Here is an 18,386-nt window from a genome sequence, read left to right as displayed (position 1 = left end):
TGTTTAGCCTGTTAGTTTTCCAGGATCTTATAATTGCATCTATTTGCATCTTAAGCCTAGGGTGAATTTTAAAATCTGAAGAGCATAGTGCAAAATAAACAATTGTATACATCTCTTCCTAGACATGTAGAATTTAGAGTCTGACAACCATGTATACATGTTTAGGACATATACAAGGAGAAGAAAAAGTGAAGTAGCGTATGGATGGTGAAATAGTTATGTAAGGGTCAACTGCACTTTGGAGAGTGGGATGACAAATATTTAATTTGGTGAAAAGGGAATAACACTTCTGTTCATACTGGATCTAGGACTATTTTCTAAGGAATTAATTCATGAATCAGGAGAACAGCATGCAGCTTGTACCCTTATTAGCACTTCAAAGGCTGCATGGTACCTAGACACTAAGGCTGGACTAAATTGTGAAGAATTAAAAATAGGTGCTTTTGGCTTTAGACTGGGAATATCCAGATTCTGAGACACACGAAATCTCATTACACTGTTCTCAGTTGTTTTTCAGCTAGATCGTCTTAGACAGCAAAAGCAGGAGCTTGGATTTGCTTCTCCAACTTGAGCTTCAGATGAGAGTAATTTGGGGAACATTTTCTCTAAGGTAGCTTTGGACAGGAAATGACCAATGATACTTTGTAAACCCATTTACCAGGCCATGAGTGGTTAGGCAAGTGAGAAAAACACTAGTGGACGCAAAATGATCTGGAGAGAATTAAGGACAACTCATGGGTGGAGATGGCAGTTGCTGGGGAATGCAGCACCCAAGTAAGGACACCAGGTGGCACCATCTATTAGCAGTTATACATTGCCTCCTACCTCCAACAGAGAGGTAAAATCACAGGCTAGCAAGGAGTTGAAGGAACCAACCCCCCATTACATACTGTTGTGGCTAATGACTCTTGCCTCCTTCCTCTAGATTTGGGAAATAAATGTGAAAATCTCATTTTATGTTTCGTTACATCTGCATGGTAGAAGGGAAGGAAGCTTCCTGCTTCTGGTAGGTATTGCCAGTTGGTCTTTTAGGAGGTTGCTTCCCTGATCTTTGTGTCAACATGTGAGCTTTACAGATCTCGCTTTTAATACGTGGCTACAATACACACAGGATCATACTTGATCTACAACTTGGCCAGTACAATACCCACCCACAGCGATGGGTTTAGGGGTCCTTTCCCTCTTGCTAACATATATCCGCCAGGGGTTCTAAGGCTCTGGATAGGGTGAGACAGATACACCAGTGTACTTTTTCTCTGGGACTTAAGTCTTGGCTTAGGCTAACCTTTTCATAAATTTCTTGAAATAGCAACAAGAGAGAAAGTCAGGCTTCTAGAAAATAAACTCTCAGGCTGAGACATCTATGAAATATGAATATGCAAAGATACTTCTGTGTCCCACCCCCCAGCTAGAAAAACTAGGCCACTAAAACTAGTGCCACTAAGCTTGACGGTGACCTCGCTAAAGTAACAGTACTAGGGAAAAGGTTTCACCAGTAAATTTTAACACGAACGAGGAAAACATCTGGAGCAACAAGGCTCTGGTTAATTCTAGGTGAGAGAGCTTGGTGGGACATTGGCTAAAGCCTAAAGAAATCATGAAGCATATATCCCATAGGCACATTCGCTTGTCTTCCCTATCCCCAACACACCTAAAGCGCCCTCCCCTTTCTTCCCTCATGGCCAATCAGGTCGCAGAGTTCAAAACACTTTAGCGATCCAAAGAGTTACTCAGGAGAGTAATTTCCGCGTAGGTCAAAGCGGTCGGGCAGGCGGTAAGCAGAAACTTCTCCAATCGCTTTAAATCCTAGCGTTTGGGGTCGATGGGAGCAGAGCCGTATGGCTGTACCTCAATCTTATAATTCTGAGTTGGGAGTTAGTTTCAGCTCTGGTCCTTCGGGCTTATCAAATCCCAACTGTAGCACCCTGGGGGCGTGGTTACCGTCTTGTTGGGGCTCTGGGAAGTGCAGTTCTGTGGGGGACCAGTCCTGATAATACCATAAAAGGCTTGGTTCTCTCAATTCTGAAGCCATATTCTGTTGACCTTCCTCTAGGAGCGATACCCGCGATTCCGTTGTGCAGAACCCGTGGTTCTCGAGTCCCACGTCCTCTGCTTCCTAGGCCCTTCATTGGCCCCGCCCCCATAAACCTTACTCGTCCACTCTCGGAACGCCCTCCTGGATGCAGACCGCACCCCCTCGCCTCGGCTCCGCCTACCCAGCCCGTAGCTTGGCCCAGGCGGTAGTTCGCGTTTTGAGCCGTTCGTGCCACCATAGCTGCTCCTACCGCTGCTGCCGCGGAGCGCAGAGCGCTGAGCGCGATGCCTGAGGGCGCTGTAAGCGGGGCGGCCCCCTCGCCCCGGGGCTGGTGAGGCCGGGCCCGAGCGGGGGCGCTGGCGAGTAGCAGGGGCTTCTGAGGGAGGTGAAAGATAAGGGTCCAGTGCTCCTGTGGAGCACCAAGAGCGAGCTCCAGAGGGTCGGGGGTGGGGGAGGGAGGCTCCCGTGGCAGAACGCGTTGCCGGGCCACAGCGAGCCCCGCCGCGCCGAGTGTCCCCGTAGCCACCAGCACAGGTATCCAGGCCCCCTGGGGGACTCCTTGGTGCCCTCTGCGGCCTCTTTTCTCGGGCACTGCAGTTGCCATGGAAACAGCGGGTCATTAACGGGGACCAGAACAGTCACAAGTCCTACTACGGCTCACCCCATCCCTCCAGTTAAACTCCTCTGGCAGGCGTGGGCCTGGCATTTCTTCGCGGCTCCGGCTTCCCTCCCCTCCCCCCACGCCCCCCCCCCCCCCCTTTTTCGTGGGTCTGCCCTTCAAACGTTGTAAGAAACCGCGCAGGACTTGAAGGCGGGGAGCAGGAGAGGGCAATACCTAGAGATAAGAGCTGCAGGCACGGCTAGGCAGAAGGTAAGGTGGCCTCTGCCATCTCAGGTCAGTGAGAGGGCATACTGGAAGGCCGTGTGGAGTGGGAAGGCAGTGCCACTGTTGAGACAAGTCCCAAGATTGGGCCAGGAACTGTCCCGGGGGCTCCTCATCATGACGGCTGTGGAAGGGTCGACCATTACCAGCCGGATCAAGAACCTGCTGCGGTCCCCATCCATCAAATTACGCAGGAGTAAGGCAGGAAACCGGCGAGAGGACCTCAGCTCTAAGGTGAGTCCTAGTGTTGGGAGCCCCGACTTTGCGACCCTCCCCTCCTCTGCTCCATGTTCCTCTTTCACCTTCCTCTTTCTTTGGAAAGAGGAGAACTAGAAGCTCCTGTTGGCTCTAAAGGATCAAGTGTGCCCATCTCTGCCCCTCAAGAAAGCATTGATTTAGTTTCAGATTAAAGGAAAAAGAGCACAGGGGTGGGCATGCTGAGATTCATCCGTGAAAAGAGAGAAATAGGAGGAAGGCACCTTGGGTTTAATTGTGGCCTCACTACAAACTAAGTCTGTGCTTGGGGAAGCCAGGTAATACGCTATGACTCAGTTTCCCTTCTTGGAAGAAGGTAGTGGGGCCAAATACCCTGTGAAGGGCTAAGCTGTGACTAATGTGACTACAAGTGTTACTGTCACAGCTAAGGTTATGTAAGACAGTAGTAGCAGAAAGAAAAATGCTGAAATACCTAGGCTGAGGAATTGGTTTGGTAAATGCTCTTGCCTGGGTCAAAACGAATTTCTCTCTTCAAGAGACCTAAATTGATTTAACCAAAGCTTCTTGGCTTCTTAGGAATGATAACATGCAAGGAGCCAGATATCTGCCCGAAAAACAGTTCTGGTTTGCCCTTGAAGATTACTTACCTTATTCGCTATATGCTGGGCCCTGATGCAGAAGTACCTCGGAGGCCAAGTCCCTTTCCATCCCCTCACTTGTCCAGGTGTTGGTCTGAATGCCTTCTTCAACTTTGTTGAGCCCCATAGCTTCGAGAATGCAAAAGTAGACTGAATTTATTTAATCCCTGAGGGAATCTAGGGCTTTGTTCCCATAGGATCAGATTAGACTTTTGTGTCTTATTAGCAGCCTGTGAGCCCAGTAGCCTTGTGTGGTACAGGATTGCTACAGGGAGAGGCGTATTGAGACAGCAGCATTTTATTGCCTTGCCTGTATCACATAAAGCCAATGAGGAACGATTTAGAGTGCTAATGTGCAAGCTGGCAGGGTTCTGGGAGGGATTCATTCAGATCCCATACCCCTTAGCAGAACCTTGCTTGGATTTGGTCAGAAGGTGAAGAGCTTTCCTGTATATTTCAGCAGAGATGGTATTGAATAAAAATTGGCCACAAGATTCCACGACAGTGGAGATAGGGACCTTTCCAAGGGCTTTTATTAATCATTGTTCATATTCTCTAGAGGCAGGAGAATGAGCCTGAAACTGAGAAACTGTCTTAGATCTGCCTCTGTTTACTCATTTGCTGTGTTGGATCATTCTTAGTACTGCAAGCTCTCCTATTCCTGGCTAGGAACTTGGCAATGATCAGCACTGTTAGCGTAATCCTCTCATATCTTTGGTCTCTTTTTCTGACCAAGAATGGTATAGGTAGTAGAAATGTATGATGAGAGTTTAGTCTTCCGTGTCAATACTTATTGTAATTTTGATCTGGAATCCAGAAGTTACGGTCACCATTCTTTAAAACTTCGCATGTCATTCATCATTAATGCATTCAACAAAAATTTATTGCATGCCTATTATGTGTGGAATCAGTGATGAATAAAACATTATCCTTGCCATCAAAGAGCTTGTGGCTAGTCAGACATGTAGACAAATAATTACAACATGGTGTGGTAGGTGCTGTCCTACAGGTATGCATAAAGATGTTAATGGCATCACAGGGGAGGGAACCTAAGTCAGCTTAGAGGAATTAGGAAAGATTTCATAGAGGAAGGGATGCTTGAACTGTTGAGTCCTGACGCAAGAGGAGAAGAGTAGAAGCTCTCCAGGAAAACAGTGAGAAAGAGCATCCCTGGCATCGCCATTAAACAGCCCTGTTTCAAATAGGAATTCATTGCTTCAGACTGCTTTAAATGGCTTTGTTTGTCCTTGAACTGTGAATGGAGGAAATGCTTAGCTGAAGTTGAATGACCCTTGAATAGTCCAACAGAGCAGAGTGCTGGTGCATATCTTTAACACCCAAAAGTAGTAGCTGTCTTTGTTTGCCTAGGACCCTACAGATGCCTCACTCCCCACACTCCTTATTGCAGACTCTGCCTAAGACGATTCTAAAAGCCTGCCTGTGGTAACCCGTATAGGACCTGGTGTATAAGGCTTCATGAGCTGCTGTAATGTGTGGTAGCTGTGGGTAATCATGGTAACAGTCAGCGAGTTTGTGATTCATGGGTAACTAATTCTGAAATAAAATTCGAAAACCAAAAGACATGTGCCTTTTTTGTAGAGGCAAAGAAGGAAGTGACAGAGGGCCTTTACATGGCTCTCACCTCACATGGCCTGCTGCTTTGAATCATACTGTTCCTTCTATCTACAGTAGCCTTTTCACCAAATTCTCCACTTATTTTTAGATCTAGCTGTGTATTTTCTGGAGCCACAGGGCCTTCTCTGACTAGCCCCACTACCTGGGAACCAATCTCTAAGTGTTCTTTTATGTATGTCTTCGTTTCCTAAGGTCAGGGGTCATGTTCTTTATTTCCTTTACATCACACTTTGTAGAATAAGTGAATGAGAACAATTTAAAGATGTCAAATCTAGTAGGGATAAACTTGGAATTCCAGAAGAATGGGAAATGATCAGGAGGAGTTTGTGACCTCTTTAGAAGAGAAATCAAATTTAGGAATAGTAAAATGTTGAAGAAGAAGTAGAGATGCAGCCTGTTTAGGTGTGGAAGGCACAAGAGAGAAGGAGAAGTGCATATATGCAGAAAATAGTGCTCGTTAAAGGCTTTTTAATTCAGGAGAGACCTAGTTAAAAATATGGTTAAAAGCTGAAGTGAGAGCCAGTAGAAATGGGGATTTAAGTTATTAGAGAGAGAGTAGATTAGAGCTGAGATTTTTATGAAAGTTTCTCTAAGGGAGGGAAATCTCTGCAATGTAATAGAATTGGAAAAGAATAATTTGAGGTTTTATGCCAGATCTGCTGAGTCTTGATGAATGTAACTCAAAGTTATCAGTCATAAACACCCCTCCACTTCAAATCCTATGCAGTTGTCAGTTCTACCTCTCATCTCAGTTGAGGCTGTGTTTTCCTTAGGCAAATGTGTGTGCTCTTGGTAGCTAACCCTCCCCCTCTTTTCTTAAAGTTTCTGAAAGATTTTTATGTGGAGGGAGCTGGATTGTTTTTCTGTTTCAACAAAGGACAGAAATGGACTGAAGCCGAGCAGGCAAGATTTAAGTTAGGGATACAAAAGGATTGCCTGTGCTGGAGGGTTGTTAGATTTTGAAAAAGTAAGTGGGGGAGGTTTTGAAATTCTCCTCCTCCTTAATAGCCATTAATCCAATCTGGGTTATATATTATCCCTTCTGGAAACAATGGGCAAGTTGCAGCTTTCTTCTAGTTCTCAGTTTTTATGAATACAAGTCTAATTCATTCTTTCTTTTTCATTTTTTCCCAAAATTTTCTCTTGTTTGATTGTATGGTGCTGCTTTGAGCCTTTTAATATGTGTCTCTAAGAAGAGTTTGTGCGGGTGAGTTTCATGGAGGAGAAAAAACTGACAATAATCTAATCTCAGCTTTTGCTCAGTGTTTGAGCCCAGGTGTTACTATTGAGACTCTTTAATCTGTCTGTTTGGTGGTGGAAAACATACTCATTTTCAAAGCATTGTGTGGGTCGTTGGCTCTAGCTCTAGCTTGTTGGCTCTCAACTTGGAGGAGGGGTCAGGAGGGCAGTGAGACATCAGAATACGTGTGCAATATTTAAAAATACACATTCCTGGGCCCATCCTAGCTATATGGAATCAGAACCTCTGGGGGTAGAGTTTGGTAGTTGAATATATATTAAGTTCCACCAGAAGTCCACTGCGGGGTTGTGAACCCTTGACTTAGGTGCTAGGACCCTGAAATCTTTTGGCTTCGCATCCAAGTCCTCATTGAGGCTTCCTGAGAGTAAATAAAGCCAGCCCAGTAAGTGTACTCTTCTCCTTGAGTAGTTTTCATCTCCACTGTGTCTTCTAGACTCATGGCTCTGTAAACTGCTGTGTCCTGAGAGAATCTGAGAGAACTACCCTGTTGCAGGGTCAGATATGAGGAGCAAGTCATTGCCTTACTAAGAGAGTTTAACAGGAATTTCCTCTGGGGGCAGGTATAAGAAACTTTATGATAATATCCCTGAGTCCTGGCCAGTTTTTTCTGTCACCATTCCATTACCCCCTTCCCTTGGGACTCATAGAAACCAAGAGTTTTTAGTGTTTAATATGCACTCTCTGGGCTCCCTACCTAGGCTAGATGACCAAGAGTAATGGCCCCTGTGGCCAACAGCCCTGCCCCTCACCTCCCTTTGTGAGTGAACTTGGGCAGGTTCTCATTGAGTTTTCTATCTCTGATGTATTCTTCAATTAAGGCTTGTGAAGTGTCTTGAGATCTTCAGAACAGGTGGTGTACAATGAAAGTGTGAGGTATTTTCCTGGTTTTGTTCCTTTGATCTCCATTTCATTTCTCCTTCCGGTGCCTGCAGCTGCCCTCAGCCTTCAAAGTGATTCTCACTGGAGAGAGAGGATTCTTCTCTCCCCAGCCCAACACCTCTTCCTTTGCTGCCTAAAATAGCCCAGCCTAAGTTGTCTTGCAAAGCTGTCCCTCATCTACTTGGCCTCACTCATTTCAGAGTCCAACAGCCTTGCTGCTTTCCAAGTTTCTTTTCCCTCTCTCAGCTTGCAATTTAGGGCAAGTTTCCCCTGTTGGATCAGTTTGAGTCACTGTCTTATTTCTTGCCAGTATTTTGAATGTCTCTGGGACTATTGGTATTTCTCTGAGTTCATTTCTCTCTTCCATTTGTCACCTGTGTGTTTTCATTTCTTGACTAATGAAAAAACATTGGTAGAAGTGAGGCTTCAGCCTGACCTCTGTAATCTCTTCGTCAACCCCCTCAGTCTAAAGTTGGGCTTGTGGCTGTTATCACTGTCTCTTTGTTTGGAAAACAGTCGAGGGCTTGAAATTTGGGACTATGTTTATTCAAACTAAGCTTCTCTGGGAACGTGGTCTGTCCCACTGTTGTTCACAGAGTATCTGTTGGTTTTACTTCATGTACAGACTGCAGTGTTGGTAAGAAAAAAAAAGCTACAGAGTTTTCAGTAGGATTTGTTATATTATACATCACATTACCACTACTACAAGCTAAGCCTTTCCTCTGGGTTCCATTGTTGAGTGCAGGACAAGGCCAGATTTTCTGTCAGCTTCCTTTTACAGCAGTTCTCAGTAGAGGTGTGGAATGAGAGCTGCCCACCTGCTTGGAAGTTTACTGAATCAAATCCACATTGTGGGTTTTACCTTAACTTTTGTTATCTGTTAAAATTTAAAAAGAAAAAAAAAGGAGGGGAGGGCAAGAAATAAAGTGAATATGACAGACAGATTGGGTGGTGTGGATCTTTAGGGTTGGTATTTTTCTTTTTCTTTTTTTAGAGATTGGCACCTGAGCTAACAACTGTTGCCAATCTTTTTTTTTCTTTTTCTGATTTTTCTCCCTAATTCCCCCCAGTACATAGCTGTATATTTTAGTTGTGGGTCCTTCTAGTTGCGGCATGTGGGATGCCACCTCAGCGTGGCCTGATGAGCAGCGCCATGTCCAGGCGCAGGACCCGAACCAGCAAAACCCTGGACCACCCAACAGGAGCACACAAACTTAACCACTCGGCCACGGGGCTGGCCCCATAGGGTTGGTGTTTCTGAGTGTTCAGATTTTCCAAATCTTGGTTTCCTTCCGCCAAACAGTTATATCAGCAAGTCCACAGCGCTTCTTACTTGGCCACAGCATTTTCCTTTGGTTTGAAGGACACTTACAGAAGAATGAGATCACAGTATGGATGTCTCCTCTTAGACTTCTAGGGAGTAAATTCCACCACCTCTCATTTTATCACAGAGAGTGTTTATAGTGCTTTTTTGTTGCTTCCCTAGTCTGTAAAACAGTCTTTTTTTTTTTAATACTAGATGTTTAAGTTTATGCACCTTATCTCTGCCCCTAAAACTAGAATGAGGCTAAAGATGTTTTCCCTTCCCTGCTCCTTCATTCATAGTTGAGATTTAAATTTACTTGAAGATCTTGGAACAACACTTTGTGAAACCACATGGCTGATTTTTTTTCACTTTGTCAAATTCTCTTTTGGAGGAGTGCTGGAAGGGCGTTTCTTAGGTTCTCCTGGATTTGAACATTGCTTCTCATTCATGCTGAGCTCACTAGAACTTCTAACTTCCCATCATACCTCTCATCAGTCTTTGAGGTCTCTGTTCCTTTAGTGGTGCTTCTGGTCATTTCCCCATAAGTTCAGCTGACCCCATTAAAGAGTCTGGCACTTAAAAAACAAAACAAAACCTTTAAAAAATTATGAAATAGACATAGAAAATTTCATGAAATATAATAATATCGTATTGTGAATAATTATAAAATGATTGCCCGTGTAACCATCACTCAAGTCAAGAAATAGAACACTGCCAAGGTGTTGGTATTTTCTGAAGGATGCAATGCTGATGGTGTCATCAAGGTGGGTGAGGGTGGACTTGAGGTTTTTGTCTTATGTAATTAAGATGATTTTATTTTTTAAAATTAAAATGCCCAAGGATTTGTTCTTTTACTTTTCAGGTTTCTTCTTTTCCCATCCATTACAGATTTGTGCCATTCACCATTTTGAGGCAGGATGCTTACTGAAACCACTCCTTTCCAGCCTTTGTTGTCAGTGCTGCCTGTCCTTATCTTACTCTCCAATAATAATACTAGAAATAATAATGTTTATAGGGGTAATAATGACTAACATTTATTGAGCTTTTGCTATGTACTGTGCTAAGCATTTTACATATATTATCTCATTCAAGTTTTACACTACCCCACTATAAATACTATTCCTGTTTTGTAGATAAGGAAACTGATTCTAAGAGAGGTCAGGTGAGTAGCTGGTGGTAGGCTCAGTAGGCAGCTGAGCTGGATTCAAACCTCAGCTATCTTAACTCCGAAACCCACACCTAATCTTTATTCTGTACTCCTTGCAGGGAGTCTTCACGTGCAAAACGTGACACTAAGCACAGAAGTATGCCTAGTATTGCTGTAGCCAAGAGTCGCATTTTGCATTCAGCTTGGAAAGTTGCAAGGGCAGTATCTGAAAAAATATGCTTTTCCCTCAGCATTCCCCATAAAAGTTCATTTAATGAATTTCTCAGATTGTTATTTTAGAGCCATCATTTAGTAACCCTTGTCCTTCTGCATCCTTGCTCCTCTTCCCATCCCCAACTCCAGATTTCCTGAACTGGTATCCCCACTTCTCTCCCTGTGGTACTGTTAGGAGCTATACAGCTTGTGTTTCTGTGGGTACGTGAATGTCAGCTTGACAAGGTGCAGCTGTGTGGTTCCAGATGACCATAAGCCACAGGCAGATGCTGCTTCTTTCTTGGGATTGGAGCGGGGTCGGGGAGTGAAGTGGAGACCCACAGATGCCGTGGTTGTTTTTGTATGTGGGTATCATGGGGCTTTAAGCTGTTCTGCTCTTAGTTGGCAGTAGATTGTGTAGCTCATATTCCTGACTGCTTGCTAGTGCTACCTACCCTACATCTCTTCCTCTTTGCCTCTGTACTCCACCTCTTTGGTATCTCTGTGGCTGTCCCTACCCACAATTGACCTCTTCTTTGAAGCCGTGGAGAGTCGCTGAGTTAAAATGCCTATTTTCTGTGGAAAAAAACTGGGTCTAAAATGTCCTATGCCAGGGCTGACCTGGATAATGACAGTTGGGGTTCAGTGAAGATGAAAATGAGCAAAAATGAGGTCATTTGCCCATGTGACTGTTTGGCTAGGTTGCTACAGGGTTGCTAAGTTCCTTGAGTAAGTGCCTTGGCTCATCTGATCTCAAATTTGTATTATTTTGGTTTTCTTCCTCAAATGGGCAACAGTGATGACATTATGGGTAAAAAGCATGGTTTTGGGTTTTTTTTCTGAGGAAGATTCTCCCTGGGCTTAAATCAGCTGCCAATCTTCCTTTTTTTTTTATGTGAGCTGCTGCCATAGCATGGCCAATGACAGAGAAGTGGTGTGGGTCCATACTCAGGAAGTGGGCCCAGGCCGCAGGAGCAGAGCATCCCAAATTTAACCACTAGGGCACAGGGGCTAGCCCAAAGCATGGGATCTTAATGGATGCTTTCCTGCAGCTGCCCCAGTTAGTCCTGAGGAGAGGAAGCCCCAAGCCAGGTGGATCGGGTGGAGGGCAGTCTACAGGCAGTCTGTGTTCATGGGGGCGGAGCTCAGAGCACGCTTAGAAGCCTTGACCCTTGCTGCCTCTCAGCTCCTGCCCTGGAGAAAAGCAAGCAGCTGCTTGTCAGGACTAAACATGCAACAGGCAAGCTCATTGGTCAGCTTCTGTTTGGGAAAGCACAGTATCTTTGCACATCGTGATTGTTTTCATATAACATCATAACCTGCTGCTGACTTTTCTAAACATGTTCTTTCTCTTTAGATTGTGCTTGCTTCCCTGGGCTGCTCTGGTCTCTTGTGAGGCCCCTACAGAAGGTGTTGCAGAGGCTTTCCCTCAGAGCAAACCCAGAACTGCTAGTGAACAGGGCTTCTAAGAGTTAATGTGCAGATAGATTAGTTGGTGGGGCAGCGTCTTCTTAAAATGCAGATTCAGATTCAGGCGCACCCTGGGACTCTCTATTTCTGCCAAGCTCCCAAGTGATTCCTAAGCTGCTCTTCCTTGGGCCATATTTTGAGAAGCCAGGCTATTTGTGTGTGTGTGTGTGTGTCTAGTGGGGGTGTTGGAGGGGTGGGACAGCTTCTTCATTTCTGAGGGAGCTGGCTTCTCATTTGTAAAATTGGAATACCGATGGCTTTTTCCCAGGGCTGTTGTGAGGATTAAATGAGATTTAATGAATGTGAAAGAACATTCTAAGGTCTAAATAAGTTTACAGCTATTGAGGGGTTGCTAATATTATCAAGATCCTTAGATTTCTAGAATACCCAGGAGTTTTTCTCTGATTTGCTGACAAGATTTTGTTCTTTCAAGTTTCCATTGTGAGAAGTCCTTTTTTGCCTGTTCAGCCTCTTCTGTTCCAACATTTAATCATCCTCCCTCTGCAGCTTTTTATTGTAACCTATCTTTAGTACCTTTTTCTTGCCAATATTCTAACTTATATAAACAATACTTTAACTGCTGACCAAAAGGAAGGCTTAGCAAATATTCTTTTTGATACTAACTACTGTGTAATTTATTTCAGGGCTATGGATATGATTTTTTGGAATTTAAAAAGTCAAACCAGTAAACCAGGGGTGGGGGAGAGTCCTAACTTACTGTATCTGATTAGAAATCACCAGAGTGGTGGGCATGCTTTTTAACAGCAATAGCTTCTCTAGAAATAGAAATAACTTTTTTCTTCTTTTTTGAGATAATTCATTTATATTGAGAAATAATTTGGGAAGAGAATTAGTCCTAGAGCTTCCTCTTAGAATAAGAATTTAAAGGCAGAGTGAAAACACATTAATTTTATAACCCATTGTTTTGAGTTTCTAATGTTGTGAAGAGAGTGAAATATTCTATTTAAATAATTTTTGCTTAGAGAAAATATACATGAAGATGTGGGGGAACAAGTGCACTCCTACCCTTACACTGTTGGTGAAAGCATACATTGATCCAACCTTCTTAGGAGACAATTTGGTAATATCCATTAGAAGAATTTGTATATTCATATCTTTTAATCTAGCAGTTATAATTCTGGGATCTTATTCTATGCAAACATTCATGCCACATGAAGGTGTATATAACTGAATTTTTTTTTTTTGGTGTTATTCACAATAGTGAAATCTTTGAAGTAATCCAAGCAGCCATTAATAGAGGATTGGTGTACATACGGGAAGTGAAATACCTTGTACTTGCTAAAAAGAATGAGATCAATCTATATGTACTGAGGTGAAAGGTATACAAACTATATTAAGTGACAAAAAGCAAACTGTGTAACAGTTTTTTATGTTAATGATTATTTATATTTTTGTTAAAACATATATGTTAGTATATGCATAGAAAAAAGTGAGGCTATAAATACCAAACTGTTGTTAATAATGGTTACCTCAGGGAGGGATCGTAGATTATGGTGGACATTCACTATCTACATTTCTATATTTCTGTAATGTTGGAATTTTTTACATTGAGTCTGTATTATTTTTGTAAGTAGAAAAATACCAATAAAGATAAAAGTCTCTCCAATTTAAACATGTGTATTTCGTATTTAAATCTAAAATGTTTAAATTTTAAAATCTGTATACCCATTTTGTTAAAGCAGTTATGCAGAAATGTTGAAAAATATATCTGGTATAATAAAATTTTTTTTTAGTAATTGGACATAAAAATATTTTCTCACAAAGTCATCATTAACTTGTTGAATTTGAGATAATTCGTTTCTAATCTCTTCAAAAATATTTCCTTGGTTAGCTTTGATAAATAAAAATTTTTTTTTTTTTTTGAGAAACAGCCCTGAGCTAACTGCTGCCAATCCTCCTCTTTTTGCTGAGGAAGCCTGGCCCTGAGCTCACATCCGTGCCCATCTTCCTCTGCTTTCTATGTGGGACGCCTACCTCAGCATGGCATGCCAAGCGGTGCCATGTCCGCACCTGGGATCCGAACCAGCGAACCCTGGGCCGCCGAAGTGGAACGTGCGCACTTAACCACTGCGCCACCGGGCGGGCCCCTAAAATATTTTTTGATACTTTCCAAAGAACATGTGCTTTCTGAGAAGGTTTTTTAGACAAGTAATATAGAGAAGCATAAAGAGAAAAACAAGTCATCCAGAATAATTCAATCCCAACATCCAGAATAACTCTTCATAGCTACATCCTTTTCTGGTTATAAAGGACAGGTAAAGTTCTTCTTAAACAGCACTATTGTCACTTTTGTAAAAAATGTTTTTTCTCTAATCTTTTTGGACTTACTCTGTAATTATAATTTAAGTCAAATTTGTGAAGAGCCGTGCCGTGCATGTATTTACTAAAGTCAGGGATAAGACTGTTTTATTTGCAATCATTTAAGGCACATGGATTATTCCATTGAGGCCTTCCCTAGTCTTTCTGGAAAAGCATCAAAATCCTTCTTCCTGCTCCAGCTTCTAGGGCTGGCTGTGATACGTAGAGAATTCTCTACGAGGTTAAAGAACTTACTAAGTAAGATGAACCAAAGGATATTCACAAATATTTTCAAAGTATTAAAAACAGATTCAACAAATATATGTTAAACACTGTACCCTCTGCTGTAAGCATTGAATTGTATGAGACACAGCCTCTGCCTTCTAGGAGATTATAGACTAGTAGGAGAAATAAGACAGATCCATAAAGAACTTCTGTACCAGGTACTCAGTAGCCCATGCCATGTGAATGATGCAAACTAAGTGCTGCGGTAAGAATCCCAAGGAGGGAGGAATCATTTCTGGCCAGGGTGATTACAGAAAGAATCATAGGGGATGTGATGGTCCTTAAAGGAAGGGTAGGATTTCATTACGGGGTGGTGGAAGGGAAGGACGTTCCAGGTAGAGGAAGAATGCAAACTAAAGCCCTGAAGCTCCTTTCTAGAATAATGAGTAATCCAGACTGACAAACACACATGATTCATATGGGTGAGTAGTAGGAAATAGAGGTGGGGACCCATTGAGAGACAGCTTTGGATGCTAGGCTAAGACATTTATAATTTATTTAGTTGGCAGTAAGGAGCCACTGAAAGTTGTTAAGCAGAGGAGGGACATGATCAAAGCTATGCTATGGGAAGATTATTCTGTGGGTTCTGGGAGGGGAGGACAGGGTCTACAGTAAGGAGATTCATGAGAAAACCATTGCTATATCCAGGAATGTGGTGGTGAAGGCCTAAACCAAAGTGTTGGCATTGGGAATGAAAAGAAATGAGCATTTTATAGAGATTAACATGTTGCCGAAACCTTCCTTCTTCCTAGGAGAGTGTCGTGGCACAAGTTGGCATGATTGCAGGGGCACCAAGAGCCCTCCCCACTCCTCTTTTTGTCCTAGAACACACATTCACTTTGCACACTTAGTCCAGACAAGGAACAGATAGTATTCTCTCTGGTTACAAAGTTTAGAAACCAAGAGATGAAGAAAACTCAGGCATGTAGAGTTGGTGAATGAGGAGGAATTAGATCCTTCTTGATGATCAGACTTTTAGCTCATAAAGCTTTGTGCTTCTGGTCTTGCTGCAGAGAGAAATAAAATTTTTCCCTTATTCTGGTTGCCTGAATTGAGACATCTCCTATCCTTGACTTTCTGATAACTGGAAGAGAAAGGGAGGGTAGAAGTGCATGCTCTGTACCAGGCTCTGTGTTGTTAAAGCTGCTGTGTGGACTTGGGTGGACGCTAATGTTGTATGATAATTGAGTCCTTTAGCTAGAAGCCCCTCATGCCGTCCCCTCCAGTCTGACGTCTGATGCTGTTTTTACCTCTTCCTCTACCTGCACACAAAATCAGATTCTCCTGCTTCTGACACTGTAATGTCAGTTGCCTTGGAAACAGGTGTCAGCTGTCCATTTTGACTGTAGGTTATAGCGCCAGCTGGACATGGGCAAGCTCTGACCATGTGGGATACTCTGGCATTGGAAGACCCTTCATTCCTCTTTCTCTGCAATCATCTCAGTGAGGAGAGGTCAGAAGCCATTTTTTAGACCCATTTCAGCAACTGATAAGGCCTGCTAATCTTTTTAAAACACTACAGCTAGCAGGAGAAGACCCTATTGTCCCTCTGCTTCATCTTGTGCCCTCTCTCTGCCTTCTACATTGGTTCTCAGACCTGTCCTTGATGCCTCTATGGAGGCACAGTGACTTCCCTGTGTGCTCTTTCAGAAACTGCCACATTCTGGTGGTTTTGGGGAACTATAGTTTGTGGAACCAAACAGACCTAGGTCTAAATCCTGGTTTTTCCACTCACTACCTACCTGACTCCTTTGTCTGTAAAACGGAGATGATACTAGTCCTTCATTAAGCTGTCAAGAGTATTAAATGAGATAATCTTGTAAAGTGCTTAGCACAGTTCTCAGGTCAAAGTACACATGTGAATCGTGGCTGTTATAGCTATAGACCCTCTCTCTGCACAAAACCCTTTGCACCCCATTGGTCTGGGTATTCTTGTATGAATACTTAGAATATTGTTTTCTCCTTAGTCCCAGGAGGGGCTGAAATTTGGAAATAAAAAGTCAAAATGCTTTAATTTAGTAGTTCCCTACCTGATTAATCTGTAGAACCAACTGGAGAGCTTTAATGTGCAGATTCTTGAACCCCACTCCTTATCTGTTGGTTGAGAATCTTGTGGAGGCAGGGGATGGGGATAAGGTGGGGATTGCTATCTGAAAAAATCTTGTTAAGCTGTCTGAGTAAGACTATCCATAGGCCAAGATCAGGCACCCTTGTTCTGTAGTCTCCAGGGGCTTATGGCTAGAGGAGCTCTAAGGTCACCTCCTCCCAAGCAGTGGCAGATTACCTTCCTTAGAAGCTGAGGCTATTTTAATCCCGGCACCGGAGAATTGGCTCAACTCCAACTAATTCTGAACTCTGAGGGGGCCTGGTTTTTCTGTCATACTGTAAGTTATTTGTTTCTGGGATCCTTCATAGTATAGACAGTAGAACTGTAAATCAGCCAGATGGGGTAGATACCAGGAGCAGAGTAGAGAGGCAAGGTCTGTTCTGCAGTCTTGGAGTGGCCATTGTGTCCCTTCCTGCCTCTGGGAAGATAGCACTTTGGACTCTGAAGGAGCAGGAGTGAGCGAGCTTGGGCATGATACCCGGCGCCACCTCCCCCTCCCCTGGCCAGTCACTGGGTCTCTGCCCAACTGGCTACGTCTCTGCACAAAGCCTGCTGGTCTTGGGCTTCCTCTGTGGCTTTTGCATAAGTGGCAATTCTCAGAATCTGGTGGAGACTCTGCTTTGTGAGATGAGAGTGTAGTGTGTGGGCAAGAGACAAGCATAGTTATTCTTAACCTGCAGGAAGGGAGGGAAGGGCGGAGAGCTCTCTGGGACAGGTCTGTGACATGCTTGTTTATAGAAATAGTAAGCCCATAGTTTGGCTGGAATGACTTATAACTCAGGTATTTATAACTTGTGTCGAGTGGGATTGAGAAGTGGAGAAAAGGAGAAGGGGGGAAGAAAGAAACTGGTGGCAACAAAACATGGCAACAAAAACAGAGATCAGCTTCCTCCCGGTTGCTGGGGTTTCTTTACCAGTTTGAGGTCAGCTGAATCCTAGATGACCCTGGCCTTTTGTGGTTCTGCCCTCTTAGTTCTCTCTCTCAAGGGAGTAGCTGCTCCCTTGCCATTGCAGACTCCCTGTGGTGGCTCCTCACTCCAAGAAAGGAAGAGCAAATCTGAACCACTTAGGCCATGGGCTCAAGCAAGAACCCCTTCTCTAGCAGTGCCATTGTCTTGGCTCCACAGACTGGATCTTTCATTGGCTGGTGCCTCTTTAGCTTGTGGACTGATTAGATCTAGGGATGAGAGAGAGAGAGATACCAGAAAAGCTTAGAAGGCACTGCCCACAGTTCCTGGGATCATGTGTTTAGGGATCTGGGACTGCTGGGGACCCTGTGCTGTGCCACCTATGTCACAGATGGCTGTGGACTATGGAGAGTCCTTTTCTTGACTCCTTCACTTCTTTTTTGGCACTTCATTGACTACCTCTCCCTTATGGAAACTGCCTCCTTCACTGGCGTCCTGGCTCTCCTCTTCCCTTTCTAATTGCCTGCCACCTCATCTTCTCCGTACTCTAAAAATAGGTATTCCTCAAGGTTCTGTCCTCAGCCTCTCTCTCTCCCTTCCCTCTGTCTTCTCCTGTCTCATTGTACTTTCAATGGTGGTTTTCACCTCCATGTAAATAATTCTCAAATATCTATTTCTAGTCCTGACCTCTCTGCCAAGTATCAATTCCATGTTTATGTTGCTAAATTGAATGTTCTGTGGTTCCTATTAAATATTCTTGGAGTGCATTAGGTTCATCTTATCTAAAACAGACATCGTCGGCTCCCATCCTTCTTCCTTTGTCCAGATGCAGGTCCTCTTTCTGATCACGGCACCATTTCTTTTCACAGCACCACCTTGTTTCCTATCTCTGAGGTTCAAAATGTGTCTTCTGTCTTTTTCCTTCAGAGTTTTACGGTGCCCAGTCTTGCCAATTCTATTTGCTTTGTTACTTTTGAATCCATCATTTCTTTTCTCCTCCCACTATCTTCATGCTGGTCTAGATCCTCGTTACTTCTCGCCTGGACTATTGTAATAGCCTCCTAGTTGGGCTCCCTGCCTGTGT

At 43.6% G+C, this 18,386-nt stretch overlaps 1 protein-coding gene across 8 annotated transcripts in view; it reads left to right on the top strand.

Moving 5' to 3' along the window:
- The first annotated feature begins 2,077 nt into the window (after positions 1–2,077).
- The window catches only part of MAPKBP1 (mitogen-activated protein kinase binding protein 1), a 49,813-nt gene continuing 33,504 nt past the window's right edge, over positions 2,078–18,386 (top strand). For 2 of the 8 annotated variants that reach the window (XM_070239043.1, XM_023619523.2), the window contains exons 1-2: positions 2,222–2,334; positions 2,931–3,152. In XM_070239043.1, the coding sequence (XP_070095144.1) occupies positions 2,320–2,334; positions 2,931–3,152 (237 nt within the window). In that variant the 5' untranslated portion in view covers positions 2,222–2,319. Of the gene's footprint in view, positions 2,367–2,930; positions 3,153–18,386 lie in introns of all 8 variants that reach the window. The other 6 variants (XM_070239053.1, XM_023619541.2, XM_070239052.1 and 3 more) reach the window with 5 other exon arrangements.

This window comes from Equus caballus, chromosome 1 (genome assembly GCF_041296265.1).
Source record: "Equus caballus isolate H_3958 breed thoroughbred chromosome 1, TB-T2T, whole genome shotgun sequence".
Taxonomy (NCBI): Eukaryota; Metazoa; Chordata; class Mammalia; order Perissodactyla; family Equidae; genus Equus; species Equus caballus.
The sequence above is the reverse complement of the archived record's forward strand: the minus strand, read 5'-3'. Positions and strand labels throughout refer to the sequence as shown.